At 44.6% G+C, this 15,821-nt stretch overlaps 1 protein-coding gene across 1 annotated transcript; it reads left to right on the forward strand.

Annotated features, from left to right (window-relative positions):
• Positions 1-10,740: 10,740 nt before the first annotated feature.
• LOC120927587 lies at positions 10,741-14,489 on the forward strand. Its single transcript, XM_040338367.1, has one exon. It carries the CDS (start codon positions 10,925-10,927, stop codon positions 13,739-13,741), a length of 2,817 nt encoding a protein of 938 aa, XP_040194301.1. The 5' UTR covers positions 10,741-10,924; the 3' UTR covers positions 13,742-14,489.
• Positions 14,490-15,821: the final 1,332 nt, after the last annotated feature.

Raw genomic sequence — 15,821 nt, forward strand, 5'->3', positions numbered from 1 at the left:
GGCGGTACCCAGGTTGAGACCAATTTGACCTGGTGTTGTCATTCATGGGGCAATTCTGCTTGAAGTGACCCAACTGTTTGCACCGGAAGCAGCGTTGTTCGTTGTCCTCCTGGCGTGGGTAGCGAGGGCTATATGTCACCGGTCTGTTAGGCGGTTGGTATCTAGCGGCTGGTGGGTGTGAGGGCGCCGTTGGTTGTGGAGGTTGTACCCGTGGTGTGACCTGGTTTGTCTTGCGAGTATCCGCATATTCATCCGCCAACTTCGCGGCCTCTGGTAGAGTCATGGGCCTGCGATCTCTCACCCAATCCTTGACGTCCGTCTGGATGTGATTGTAAAATTGCTCCAGGAGCATTAGTTGCAAAATGTCCTCTGCGGTGGTGGCCTGGCTGCTGTTAACCCAGTTAGAGGCCGACAGGGACAACTGGCATGCCCATTCCGCGTAAGAGTCTTTCGTGGTTTTGCGTGAGTCCCTGAACTTCTGTCGGTGGGACTCTGGGGTTACTGCATAACGAGCCAGGAGCACTTCTTTAACCCGGGCGTAGCTATGGATATCCTGATCTGGCACGGTCCGGAAAGCATCAGAAGCTTTGCCTGACAGTTTGCCTGACAATATTGCAACCCACTCTCTTCTAGCTATTCGGTGCAGGTTACATTGTCGCTCAAAATCCGCCAGGTAGTTATCAATTTCACAGTCCTTTTCATCAAAAGCTTTAAAAGCGCTAAACGGAATCTTCCTTGTGTCTGCTGTGCTGTACTCACTGTTCGGAGAAGGTTCGGCTGCTTGTTGGACTGCTGCCAGTTTTAACTGTAGTTCTGCGTCCCTTATTTGTTTAGCCTTCTGTAGTTCAGCGTCTCTTATTTGTTTATCCTCCTGTAGTTCTGCGTCTCTTATTTGTTTAGCCTTCTGTAGCTCTGCGTCTCTTATTTGTTTATCCTCCTGTAGTTCTGCGTCTCTTATTTCTTTAGCCTTCTGTAGTTCTGCGTCCCTTATTTCTTTAGCCTCCTTCGCTAACAGGTCCATCACTCTCAGCACCACATCTGCCGTTGGGTTCGGGCCGAACCACGCTAGCTTCTCTCTCATTAGCTTGTTGGCTGGCGATTCCTCCTCCTGAATCACTGGTGTCTCCATCTCTTGTACTGCTGGCGTTGCTGCAATCCCGTCCTCCTGGTCTATCTCCATTGATTCTGCTATGATGACCCGCTTGGTTTTGTTGCTAGCAATCCTTCCACGAACTTCCAGTAGTTCTTCCAGTGTCTGCTTGGAATCCGGGTGTGAAGGGGAATAGAAGGGAAAAATCCCACTGCTGCCAACCAATTGTGACGGTATCGGTATGATATCCCCGTCAAGCATTCCCTCCTCTCCATACAAGAACATCACAGGATCCCCCACACATGAGTCAAGACTGGATGCTGGAACCAAGACTGAGTTTAATGTTATAACACACAGCTTATATGTCATTTCCAAAACTGTTACAATGACAAATCTCCGCCCCCCCTCACACTGGGGCTTCCATACAGATGAGTAGGCAGACACGACGGAGCCGAGTCTGAAAACACATTTTCTTTAGATAATGACATCAGTGGAGTTGAGTACTAGTTGTACTAAATACATTAACTAGACAACTCGACCCCGCATATAGAGAGATAATTACCACAATGAAGCAATCAGAATAATTAACACAAGCCACATAAACACAGATCTCCTTCACACAACACAATAGATCAATTAACCTTTAGAAATAGTGAGGGGACATTAGCACTTCAATAACCGGATGGTAATCACAATGGCAAGCAGGGAGAGCATTAGACTGAAGCATATAGGCAAATGTATCACAAGCGCCACTAATTTTAGCTGTGCTTTACTGGCGTTTTTCGAGCGCTAGCAGGGTGCTTTTAACCCACGCTAGTGGCCAAATAAAGAGTTAAAAGTGCCCACAAAGCGCCGTTGCCAAGGCCAAGTGTATTCACTGCTCCTAAAGCGCTGCAAAGAAGCTGCTTGCAGGACTGTTTTTGATGCCCTGCCAGTGGAGCACCCGAGCTTTCACATTGGGATTGCAGATGAGGCTTCTTTTAGGCACTTTATGAGCACTTTTTTAACGCTAAAGCGCCAGAAAAACGCCTCAAGTGTTAAAGGGGTCTTAAGAAGAGTTTCCCTTAAGAGTTTCTCTTCCTATGGATGGAGTGCTTTGTGGGTATCCCTATTTAAGGTCTGTGGAGCTGTAGCTCTAAACTCTTTCTAGCCAGGATACAGATAGAGAAGGTAGTTCTGCTGTTAGTGGTCATCCTCTTCCATTCAGGGGTGTGGCTGGAGAAGGGCACAACTAAAAGCTGCTCTAAACCCTCTTTTTATTCCTTGTGCTGGGTTTATTTTATTGTATAACCCCACCTAGGGTTTACTAGATAGCCCTTATGTTTATCAACAGTGATTCTTGGGAGAAGATATAAGGACCTGGTTGGAAGAGTCAGAGAGTCCTCTGTGAGAAGAGAGCATAGAGAACATCTCAGCATTGAAAAGCATTGAAATCTCAGTATTGAAAAGGCCCAAGTGGCTGCACCTTCCAGGGAGTGGTACTGCAACCCAGTACAGTAAGAACTTTTCAAGTGGGGTGGACAGAATCAGGACCGTTTTCGATCAGCCTGGACTACGTTGTGGGTATGAGGAGTGAAGTATAAAGAGACATGTGCAGCACTGTATTTTGCATGGCATTGTGAGCACCACAACACCCCTACTTTGATACTCTACAATAGATACAGTAATTTGGATGAACTGCCATGGTTTTGAAACTATAATGCAAAAGCCAAGTTCCATAATCCATTTAATTGTCCAGTAAAACACATATAATGCAACAAGTTGTTTTGATGTGTTTATTAAGGACTATCCACATGTAAAATTGTCTCAGTTTGATGTATGGCTGCAGGCAGTCAGAAATGATGGCAAAGTTGCCTTTCAATATGCCAGAATGGTTATCTGGTGTCTCGGAAGAGGTAAATCACAGAAAACACCTGGGGAGAGTGAACATAGTAGCTGGCTCAGTCAGAAGACTGGCGGTGGTCGGTAGAAGCAGGGTTGGCCAGCCTGGCAGTGATGACAGACCTCCTGTTTGGTGCCTTGTGCCCCAAGTACCTGGTGTATTTTGGCTGGGTGTATTTGATGTGGCCCCCGGATGGACCCAACCTGCAACCAAAGTAATGGGGTCCTTACAACTCTGTTGTGACACAAAATATGAGTTCCCTAACAAGACCCTTTTTAGCTGTGGAGGACGAGTCTCAGTATAGGAATTCTGGTTACAACCTATCTAGGTTGTAATTATTCACCATAGGCCCCAAGCATGGGAACTGGTTATACAAACCACTACTAAGGCCCCGTACACACGGTCGGACAAAACCGATGAGAATGGACCGAGGTTCAGTTTCATCGGTCCAAACCGACTGTGTGTATAGCCCATCGGTCTGTTTTCCTTCGGTCCAAAATCTTAAAACATGCTTCAAAAGCGAACCGATGGCATCGGTTCAAAAGCCGCGCATGCTTAGAATCAAGTCGCCGCATGCTTGGAAGCATTGAACTTCATTTATTCAGCACGTCGTGTGTTTAACGTCACCGCGTTCTGACCCGATCGTTTTTTGGAACGATGGTGTGTACGCACATCAGACCATCAGGCCACTTCAGCAGTGAACCGATGAAAACGGTCCGTCGGACCATTCTCATCGGTTTGGTCCGACCGTGTGTACAAGGCCTTAGGGTGCTATGGTTAACATATCAAAATACAGTATAACCAACAAAGAAAATAAGTTGGATATAGTGCACAGAGGCTTCTCTTACCTGCCTGGAAAGGAAGCATAGCTGACCTAAGACCCAATATAATCCAAGCAGCAACTCACAATATATACTCTTGCTTCAATATTCTGCTTGCAAAATGGACCATCATAAAATTTATGTATAAAGCTTTTCCTCTGACAAAGTATGTGAGATAGTTCAGGATTTGTGTTTTGCCCTATGACTCTTTTAATGGAAAAATAAATTATGCATTTTATAAAAAGTTGTTTATATAAAAATCAACATTTATATGTAGATTTATAATATTCCATTTTGCAGAGTCGATATTGAAGCAGAACTGTGTAGTGCCATCCATGTGAGGGCTGCTGGAAGATGACTGACCCCAAAGGTTGCCCTGACCTTGCAAGACTCCCGACACGTCTGACACCCTGGGTTCAGACATACCTGTATTTCAAAGTGATAATGCAGTTACACAGACACAAGACTGTAGCAAAGTAAACAAATATTTTACTTAAGATTCTTAAAGCAGATAAGAACAAGTATGGCTTAGGCAAATATATTTTCAGTGTTAAAGAAAATCACAATAAGTCCAACATAGGTTCCGAAAGAACCTATGACCCCAGGTATAAAAGGGAAGAGAATGACCTTTTATGTCAGACTGCTCCTTTCAAATCCTGATGCCATGGTCCCAACAAGTTTGTGGCACAATTATAAAACAACAAGCGACATGAAATGCAATAATTAATCTCTGAGTAGAGTCCTTTAAGTGGGGGGAGAAAGGAGAGTGGAGGAATCCTTGTGGTGTAGATGCGTCTTCAGCTAGCTCAACGAGGGCGGTGGAGGACTGCTGTGCATTCAGCAACAGAAGATAGCACGTGCAAAGTGTTTCCTGTTTGAGGCTTTAAAGTAGTTGTAAACCTAAAAAAAAAAAAATATATATATGATCCTGTTCCATTAAAGCAGTGCTTGTGCTGTGTAATTTGTCCCTTACTACAATCTAAAATACCTGGTTGATCCTGCCGTGTGCTGCCCTCCCCTCTGTAAATTGACCACGTTTATCATGGCTGCTGATTCATGATATTGTGGCCAATTTATGTGTCTCCATCATCCCTCTGTCTATCCTCTCTTCCCCCTCCCTGCCTGTCAAATAGTCAATCTGCTCCCCGTCCCTCCCCTCCTGCTGCTATGATACTAAATCCTGCTAAAATAATGACCAGGCACCCTTCACTGGTTGCAGATTGTTCAAGAGCCTGTTCCAGAACATCTTATTCCCTTGAGCCTTGGTATCATCCGGATTGGGGAGCTGGCATAAGCCCACCCTGTGTACGCCCCACAAAGACACTGCATGCAGACACCTTTATCCCATCACTTTATATTAAAGTGTTTGTAAAGCCACTTTGTTTTATTCCTAGAATCCCCTGTGTTAGAGTAAGTTATGTGCCCCAGTGTACGTGCTTTATAAAAAATATGCAGCTTTATACCTTATTTCAGAGCGGCGCTCATGTGACTGCCCCCGGCACTCTCCTCCTCTTCTTCCCTCCAGCCGCCTGACGTCAGCAGGGGATTTTCAGCCACTCCTGCTGTAGTTCTCAGATCAGGGTAGGAGAGTGGCAGATCACGAGAGCGGCAGATCACGTGAGTGCCGAGTGGTGCTCTGAAGTAAGGTATGAAGCTGCATATTATTTTAAAGCACATGGGGACATATAACTTAATCTAACACAGGGAATTCTAGGAAGAAAACAATATGGCTTTACAACCACTCTAATGTAAAGAGATGGGATACAGATGTCTGCATGCAGTGTCTTTGTGGGGTGCACACAGGGCGGGCTTGTGCTAGCTCCCCAATCCGAATGATACCAAGGCTCAAGAGAATAGGATGTCCTGGAACAGGCTCTTGAAGAATCTGCAACCAGTGAATGGTACCTGGCTGTGCACCTAGTGATGCTGGGATTCTGCTGTAAGGCTCCTTTCACACTGGAGCGGGAGGTTCGGTGGCGGTAAAGCACCGCTAAATTTGCTGCGCTATTCGGCCACTAGCGGGGTGGTTTTACCCCCCGCTAGCGGCCAAAAAAGGGTTAAAACCGCCCGTAATGGGCCTCTGCAGAGGCGCATTGCCAGCAGTATAGCCGCGCTGTCCCATTGATTTCAATGGGCAAGAACGGTGAAGGAGTGGTATACACACCACTCCTTCACCACTCCAAAGATTCGGTTAACAGGACTTTTTTCCCGTCCTGCTAGCACACCGCTCCAGTGTGAAAGCCCTTTCACACTGGAGAGAGAATACGCCGTTTGGAAGCGCTACCTAGCGGCCAGCGTAAATATGCACCCAAGATCCAACGGCGTACTAAGACGTACGTCGTTAGGATCTAGACCACATTCAGGCGTAATAGATACGCCAACGTAACTCTTTGTGGATCTGGCCCACAGTGTCCAGGCTGAACACTAGAGGGAAACAGGCTCACGATGACACATACAAAGTTAGCCAGCCCTTGGCCACACCTGTATATCGTGAGTTGCTAGTTGGATATCAGAAAAAGGCTTGTCTTATAAGCAGTGCAATACAACACAAAACAATATATTAGGATGTAAATGTGCCTAGTCTGTAATACATCTGCCTTTCATGAAATTCTTTAGCATACACATCTGCTTGGCAGGCATTGTATTATGGCACACACTATAGACGAGCAAAACACTCGGACACATGCATTCCTGGCAGCCTTGACATCAGGATACATGGTCAGCTAGGAGCAAATGCATTGGAATACATATTCCAGGCATAATATTACCTACCTAACATAAGAAAATGTAAAATACTAAATCTTAGTCACCTTAACCCAGTGGTGAAATAACAGACCCCACTTATTCAAAGTTTAATATATCACTTGTAACTGTCCGCTTATCATTGTGGATCTTGTTCAGCACTTACTGCTGGGTGGAACCTTTCTGCTTCCCTTTGGTTCCCTGGGGAATGTTTTGATCAGCAGGATTACAAGACCACTCCTTCTTCCTGTCTTAGAAAGAAAGCCTTTTCCTGTATCTCAGATGCCACATGTTAGCTGTCTGCATAGGATTTCATGGAAGATGTCTGCAGAAAATCCCTAAAGCTTAAAGTTTGTACCCCCCTTGGCAAGCGGATCGAGGTATGCAGAAAAGTGTGCATTGTTATAAAGGTGTATATGTTCTAGAGATAAACCCTGTTCATGCTGTTTGGTTTTAAAGACGCTATATGATCCAAGACACTTTGCATGTAACCATGTTTCTTTGAATGTTCAATGTAATTAGATGTGTGTGCAGACAACTGTAATTAACCCTGTAACCCCCTTTTTGGTGACAACTGTAAATAAGTGTGTTGTATGTCATTTACAGTTTTCACTGTGCTATGGTGCTATGGTGCTTACGATATTCATGTTTACGGTGCTCAAGGAGATAAAGAAAATAATATTCAACCCTGCGGCGCACCTTTGTTCCGAAAGAATAAAACTACTGCACCCGTCAGAAGCTCTCCTCTTGTTATTTATTCAATGCCAAAGGGGCCGTAACAGTGAAAACTCGTCGCTGCGGTGGAGACTCGACATCACCAGCTGCGTCGCTGTCTTCATCGAACTGTGAGTAAAGGCTTCCCAACGCCTCGCAAGACACGTGCAGACGCCATCTTGGCAACAGAGACTTGGCTAAAAAAGTAAACGTGTCACGTGGACTTTTAAATATAGCGGGCTCTTTATATGTGATCCGGAAGCCGCCCTTAACTAATATGCGAGCCAAATAGTTAATATTTTGCTAAACCAGTGATCAAGTTATTATATTCGTGTTTAGAGGCCTAGTGTCAGATTTAAAGCAACGCTATCTTCCAAGTTCCTAATCCACTAAACTGCAGTTATTTACGTAAAGGGTTAATTGTCTGGTTAGAAAGTGTCAGCAGTATATTCGTTTAAAACATTTTGTAGTACTGTATGCATTGTTTGCTAATCTTTAGTTACAAGTGTGAACACCTGTTATCTGTCGTAGCCCTTAGTAGCAAGTTTGAGCCAACACTCATTCAAGTTAGGTTTCAGGCACACTCACACTTGAAAGGCAAAGGCACACTAGAACAAAAAGTTGTCACCTGCTGAAGAAACAGACAAACCCACAGAGTCACAACAGGTGCGATCCAGCTCCAGAGAGCGAAGCCTAACAGAAAAGGGCAAAGAAATGCACGAAGAAACAGTTAAGAAAAATGAAAAGGCATTCAACAAGGTGTGCAACTCTTGGAAGGAGCTAGCAAAGGAATGTAGGACAAAGTTAAAAGGTTTCTGCTCAACTGAAGACCTTAATACAAGATTGAAAGAGATTAAAGCCAAAGAAGCGTTAGTGCACCAACAGTATGAGTCCATGTGCCGAAATAATTCCACGACCCCGTACGTTGTTAAGAAAATGGATGCATGCACCGCGTTAACGGCTGAAATCTGCAACCTCATCAGCAAGCGGCTAGAGAATGTAGATGAAATCTTTAACGATCAACTTGAGAAGGAAAGGGTGAGGATGGTGCTTAATAAAGAAGAGCATGAGTCAGTCTTTGGAAACTCAGAAACAGAAACTGTCCTCTCAGAGTCATTACCAGACTCCAACGCAAGCTCAAGAGCCACTTCCAGATCTAGCAAACGCGCTGACGCAGAAGCAGATCTTGCAGCCAAAATAGAACAGGCAAAGGCGACGCAACAGATGCGCGAGGAGCAAGCTAAGCTGAACAAACTAGAGGCAGAAATTAAACTGAAGTTGGATGAGGAAAAGACAAGACTACAACAGCTACAAGCAGAAAATGAAGTCAAGGTAGGTGCAGCAAGAGTGAAAGCCTACAACGCTTATGATAGTCTTGAAATTTACGAACAGGAGACAGACCACAATGTGCAATACCTCTGCCAAAATAATGAACCACGAAACTCATTGAATCCAAAGGCTGTGCCATTTCAACCTTCAAATACACCACTTGGGGTGTCAAGACCAAATGAAGAAGTTAGTCTAACCCCAGGACTTGCAAGTCTGCTTATCTCCAACCGTCTCCCTATACCTGAACCAACTGTATTCACAGGTGATCCTTTGAAGTTCATAGATTGGAAGATATCCTTTATGGCGCTGATTGATCAGAAACCACTCCCTGTGTGCGAAAAAATGCTGTACTTGAAGAGGTATCTCGGTGGTGAAGCTCGTAAGGCAGTGGAAGGGTTCTTCTACCGAAATTCAGAAGATGCCTATCTAGGTGCTTGGGGAATCCTACAGGACAGGTATGGAGGTCCATTCATAGTGCAAAGAGCCTTCAGAGAAAGGTTGGCTAAATGGCCAAAGATATCAGCAAATGACCCTGTAGCATTAAGAGAGTTTGCAGATTTCCTTCAAGGTTGTGTGGAGGCCATTCCTCATGTTAAAGGCCTAGCTATTCTAAATGATTGTGAAGAAAACCACAAGCTTCTCAAGAAACTGCCTGAATGGATCGTGCGCAGATGGAGTCGCATCGCCGTGGACGAGCTGGACAAGTCCCAAGAATACCCAACCTTTGCTCGTTTCACAGAGTTCCTGCAAAGGGAAGCTAAGATTGCATGCAACCCCATTGCCTCTCCTTTTCTCCTCAGTACCAAGACTACAGATGAGAGAATTCCCAAGAGAGCCAAGGCGCTCAACACAAGCACTCAAATGAAGCCCTCTACCTTCAACGTTCCAAATATCTCAGCTTCAAGACCGAAACCACCTTGCCTAGTCTGCAAAGACGAAACACACGGTGTCGCTAAATGTCTGACTTTTGCGGCAAAGACCATCGATGAAAAGAGGGCCTTTATTCACGAAAACCATCTCTGTTTTGGTTGCTTAAGAAAGGGCCACACTACAAAAGACTGCAAAGGAAGACACACGTGTAGCATATGCAGTCAACGTCATCCAACCTGTTTGCACATACAGAGAGACACTGAGCCTGTCAAGGCATCAAACGATGATTCAGTAAGCATGAGAAATAAGGCAAATGACAACGTTCCCAAAGTTATGTCCCATACTTTGACAAGACATACGTCTGCCACATCCTGCATTGTTCCAGTTCTGTTGTCAGCTACTACGGAGCCACAGAGGGAAATCCTCACTTATGCCTTACTTGACACACAGAGTGATTCAACCTTTATTCTGGCAGACCTGGTATCGAAGTTAAGTGTGAGCACCAAGCCATTACAGCTAAGGCTCAGCACAATGACAGCGGTTGACACAGTTATTTCAAGCCAAATTGCTCACGGTCTGCAAGTGCGTGGCTTCAACTCCGAAGTTCAAGTCCAACTCCGTCAAGCCTATACAAGAGATTTCATTCCAGTAGATAAGTCTCACATCCCCACTAAGGAGACTGCACTCCAGTGGTCACACCTCAAACACTTGGCAAACAAGTTACAGCCACTTCAAGATTGCGAAGTAGGACTACTGATCGGTTATGACTGCCCATCAGCACTGGCTCCCTTGGAGGTTGTTATCGGCTCCGAAAATGAACCCTTCGCTCAAAAAACTATGCTCGACTGGAGCATTGTAGGATCAGCAAATCCACATCTTGATAGACAGGGTAGCCAGAGCTTCGTACACAGAGTCGCAGTGAAAGAAATGCCAATGCCGCCGGTCGCTGATGTGTTAAAGGCTTTAGAAATGGACTTCATTGAAAGAAATTATGAAGATAAGTACGTGTCTCAAGATGATGTTCGCTTCGTGCAGTTTCTCTCGGAAACTATAATGAAAAGGAAAGATGGACACTACGAGATGCCATTACCCTTCAAAGACAACAGTCAACTGGCACTACCAAACAATAAGAGGCTGGCCCTTATTCGACTTCATCATCTAAAGAAAAGATTAAAGGGAAATAGACAGTACCATGAACACTACACTGCATTCATGGAAGAAACAATCAGAAAAGGTGATGCAGAACCAGCCCCTTCATTATCAGAGGAAGAGACAGTGTGGTAGATCCCACATCACAGGGTTTATCACCCCAAGAAGCCAGACAAGTTAAGAGTTGTCTTTGATTGTTCAGCAAAGTTCAAAGGCATCTCCCTAAACGATACCTTGCTGACAGGTCCCGACCTGATAAACTCTCTAGTGGGAGTCCTCTGTCGCTTCAGGAAGGAAGCAGTTGCTGTGATATGCGACATTGAAAAGATGTTCCATCAGTTCTATATCCCCTCAGAAATGCGCAATTACTTAAGGTTCCTTTGGTGGGAGAACGGTCAGTTGGAAACAGAACCGAAAGAATACAGAATGGCAGTTCACCTTTTCGGTGCCAGCTCCTCTCCAGGATGTGCCAATTTCGGCCTTAAGTATCTTGCACGACAACACAAGTCAGAACATCCCTCAGCATCAGCCTTCATCGAGAAGAACTTTTATGTCGACGACGGCCTAACTAGCGTTCCAACAGTCAGCGAAGCTTCGAATCTAATCCTCGAAACTCAAGGATTATGTAAAAATGCCGGCCTACGACTGCATAAGTTCAACTCTAATAAAAGGGACGCCCTGTCCTGTATTGCTCCGTCAGAAAGAGCAACAACTAGTGTACCTGTCAAACTTAGCCCAGACTCAACAACAGAAGGACAAGTACTTGGCATTCAGTGGTCAATTGAAAACGACACCTTCAGTTTCAGTGCTGACATAAAGCATCAACCCTCAACTCGTCGTGGTATCCTGTCAGTCGTAGCCTCCCTTTATGATCCTCTAGGCTTCATAGCCCCCTTCATACTGAGTGGCAAGTGCATTCTCCAAGAGCTTTGCCGCAGAGGCATCAGTTGGGATGAAGCACTTCCTGAGAGCTTATGTCCACGGTGGGAGGCTTGGAAGAGTAGTCTGCAAGCTTTAAGGGAAATCAAGATACCCAGATGTTACCATCCCCCAGACTTTGGTAACAGAATGAAAGTGGAACTACACCACTTTTCCGATGCCAGCAACATAGGATATGGTGCCTGTTCGTACCTTAGGTACAAAAATGACAGAGATCAAGTCCATTGCAGCTTCGTAATGGCCAAGGCAAGAGTTGCACCAACGAAGATTGTGAGCATCCCAAGGCTTGAACTCTCAGCTGCCGTCACTGCAGCAAGGTTGAGTGTCATGTTGAAGGCAGAACTTGAAATAGAAGTTGACAAAGAGTTCTTCTGGACAGACTCCCAAGTAGTCTTAGCCTATATCAATAACGAAGCAAGAAGGTTTCACGTGTTTGTAGCCAATCGTGTTCAACTCATAAGAGAGATTACAGATCCAACCCAGTGGCATTATGTGGATACGACACAAAACCCAGCCGACCATGCATCCAGGGGTCTACATGTAGCGGATATCTCCACCTCAAGTTGGTTATCTGGGCCTAGTTTCCTTTGGAGATCTGAAGTGCACGCATCTTCAAGCTCTTCAGCAGAACTAATTGTAGGCGACCCTGAAGTCAAACCTGTTACAACCCTTGCATCACAAGCCAATGAACAAACTGATACTCTAAATCGTCTGAGCAGGTTCTCCAGTTGGTCAATGCTCATTAAGGTGATTGCAAGAATCAGGAGAATAAAAACGAAGACGTATCACTGCAGCAATCTTGTGTCTGTGGAGGAACGTAAGGAGGCCGGGGAGGTAGTGATAGGTCTAGTTCAACAGCAAGTTTTCCCCCAAGAGCTAAAACTCCTTCAAAGAGGAGATAGTCTCCCAAGTTCAAGCCCTCTTAGCTGCCTTGACCCCATTCTGGTTCAAGGACTTCTTCGTGTTGGTGGAAGGCTGTCAAGATCAACTCTTAGTCAAGAAACAAAGCACCCAGTCATCCTCCCAAAAGAAGGGCACATTACCCAGTTAATCCTGTCCCACTATCATGCAGCCATTCATCACCAGGGCCGCAGCCAAACTCTAACAGAACTCAGAGCAAATGGATTTTGGGTGCTTGGTGGAAGCAAGTCAGTTGCCAAGTTAATACATAAATGTGTACAGTGTCGAAAGCTCCGGCGTCCCACAGAGGAGCAGCGTATGTCAGAGCTCCCCGAAGAACGCATAGAAGTTTCAGCTCCCTTTACATACTGTGGTATGGACTGTTTTGGTCCCTTTATCACCAAACAAGGTCAAAAGGAATACAAGAGGTATGGTCTAATCTTCACATGCTTCTCCTCACGTGCAGTCCACATCGAAATGCTTGAAGATTTATCTACAGATTCCTTCATCAATGCCTTAAGGTGTTTCATCAGTTTAAGAGGAGCCGTTTGCCAACTTCACTGTGACCAAGGCACAAACTTCACAGGAGCAAAGAACGAACTTAAAGAAGCCCTGAAGCAATGTGACACAAAGGCACTAGAAACTTTCCTAGCTGATAAACAGTGTGAGTTTATCTTCAATGCTCCTTCCGCAAGTCATGCAGGTGGAGTCTGGGAACGTCAAATTAGAACCATTCGTAATGTGCTAAATGCTACAACAGTCCAATGTTCAAGTAGACTAGACGATGCTTCTCTTAGAACGCTATTTTATGAAGCCATGGCCATTGTTAACAGCCGTCCTTTAACTGTCGATGGAATCAATGACCCCAAGGCGCCAGAACCTCTAACTCCAAACCACCTCATCCTGATGAAATCCAAGGTTGCATTACCTCCACCTGGGAAATTCGTAAAGGAAGACGTCTATGCAGCTAAAAGGTGGCGTAGAGTGCAATATTTAGCAGAACAATTCTGGAGTCGGTGGAAAAGAGAATACCTCATGAGTGTTTCCACAAGACAGAAATGGCACACACCTCGACGTAACCTCAAAGTAAATGACATTGTCATAATCAAAGATGATATGTCTCCCAGATGCCAGTGGCAACTAGGACGTGTAATTGAAACTACAATAGAAAAGGATGATCTAGTTCGTCGAGTCAAGGTGTTAGTAGGTGACAGAAGATTGCAAGATAAGAAGGACTATGTATCAAAACCTTCAATTATTGAACGTCCTATTCAAAAGCTAGTAGTCCTCATAGAAAGCAAATAAGTTCAGTTTTAGTGATACACTAGCATACCACCACACAAGACAGTAGCCAGTTACAGAGGTACCTATAAGCTAAATTGTGTATGATGTACCATGTTTTATAGCGGCCAAGGTTATGTTCTGTAAATTATGTATGACTTTTAGGTTATGTTCATTATAACATAATTTGGTGGGAGTGTAACTGTCCGCTTATCATTGTGGATCTTGTTCAGCACTTACTGCTGGGTGGAACCTTTCTGCCTCCCTTTGGTTCCCTGGGGAATGTTTTGATCAGCAGGATTACAAGACCACTCCTTCTTCCTGTCTTAGAAAGAAAGCCTTTTCCTGTATCTCAGATGCCACATGTTAGCTGTCTGCATAGGATTTCATGGAAGATGTCTGCAGAAAATCCCTAAAGCTTAAAGTTTGTACCCCCCTTGGCAAGCGGATCGAGGTATGCAGAAAAGTGTGCATTGTTATAAAGGTGTATATGTTCTAGAGATAAACCCTGTTCATGCTGTTTGGTTTTAAATATGCTATATGATCCAAGACACTTTGCATGTAACCATGTTTCTTTGAATGTTCAATGTAATTAGATGTGTGTGCAGACAACTGTAATTAACCCTGTAACCCCCTTTTTAGTGACAACTGTTTTCACGGTGCTATGGTGCTTACGATATTCATGTTTACGGTGCTCAAGGAGATAAAGAAAATAATATTCAACCCTGCTGCGCACCTTTGTTCCGAAAGAATAAAACTACTGCACCCGTCAGAAGCTCTCCTCTTGTTATTTATTCGATGCCAAAGGGGCCGTAACATCACTACTAAGTACATTCACAGCATAAAAAGTAACATAGCAATGAAATGAACTTCTATAAGCATGACATGTTAAGGACCGATCCTAGTGACACCTTACCCACTATCTCCATGACCCCAACCCCCTTATACCTTACCCCACAAAAACCCCAATGATACAAGGGAGACACGTTGTGGAGTAAAATTGGCCTTTCCAGCCTTTTTTATTCAACCATTTAAAAATTTTACAATAAATAACCGTTTAAATAACTTTATACACATTTCCAATACCTGGTGGTCTAGAAGACCACCCCTCTCAACTTGGACACTGGGACAACAATTATTACCTAGGCCTCAGTCGCCACGCACCGACTCAGAGGCAGTATAACTGTCCGCAGTGACCTAACATTTTAACCCCTTCCTGGTTAAACCATAGAGCAACCTTGTTCCTCTTGACTTCTTCTCCATGAAGAGCTGCTGCAGAAGAGCGCCACCTACACTTGAGAAAGTAGACTGAACCTGCTTACCAGCCAGTACCTTGTTGCAGTATCATTATCATCTACCAAGCTCACTTCACTAAAACAAGCTCTAGTGATGGAAAACTGCAGCCCAACCACTCCCTGTAGATCACCAACAAAATACAATTGCTAGATATAGAAAGATCCCTACAATTCTACAGTACATGAGAGTGGTGCCTTATAGAAGGCAAAGAGGAGAATGAGCAGGTTTGCAGATCAGAAAGGCTAAATTGGTAAACAGTAGGCTGCAAATGGGCAGTTTTCTGATGTATAATTGGGTTTAATAGGTAAAGGCAAAAAAAATTCCCGTAACCTAAATCCAAGTCTGTGCCACCCTAAATTGCCACTTTAGCAATCGATAAGCCTTTACATTTCCCACAACATTGTTCTATAGAAAACCAATGCAGAGATGTCTGTGCTGTTACTATTGGAGTAATAATCCTAGCAAGACACTAGGGGCAGATCCTCAAAGAAATTACGCCGGCGTATCTCTTGATACGCCGCGTAATTTCAAATTTTGCGTGTCGTATCTATGTTTTGGTATCCACAAAACAAGATACGACGGCATCTGGGTTAGATCCGACAGGCGTACGTCTTAGTACGCTGTCGGATCTTAGATGCAATTTTCCGGCGGCCGCTAGGTGGCGTATCAGTCGTATTCCGCATCGAGTATGCAAATTAGCTCTTTCCGATGATCCACGAACGTACGAGCGGCCGTCGCATTTTTTTCCGTCGTTTCCGTTCGGCTTTTTCCGGCGTATAGTTAAAGCTGCTATATGGTGGCGTACTCA

This window comes from Rana temporaria, chromosome 2, assembly GCF_905171775.1.
Source record: "Rana temporaria chromosome 2, aRanTem1.1, whole genome shotgun sequence".
In the NCBI taxonomy this organism is placed as follows: domain Eukaryota; kingdom Metazoa; phylum Chordata; class Amphibia; order Anura; family Ranidae; genus Rana; species Rana temporaria.

What these genes read in the sequence shown, in the direction of transcription:
- LOC120927587 (XM_040338367.1), top strand. Translation starts at nt 10,925, where the DNA reads ATGTTCCATCAGTTCTATATCCCCTCAGAAATGCGCAATTACTTAAGG.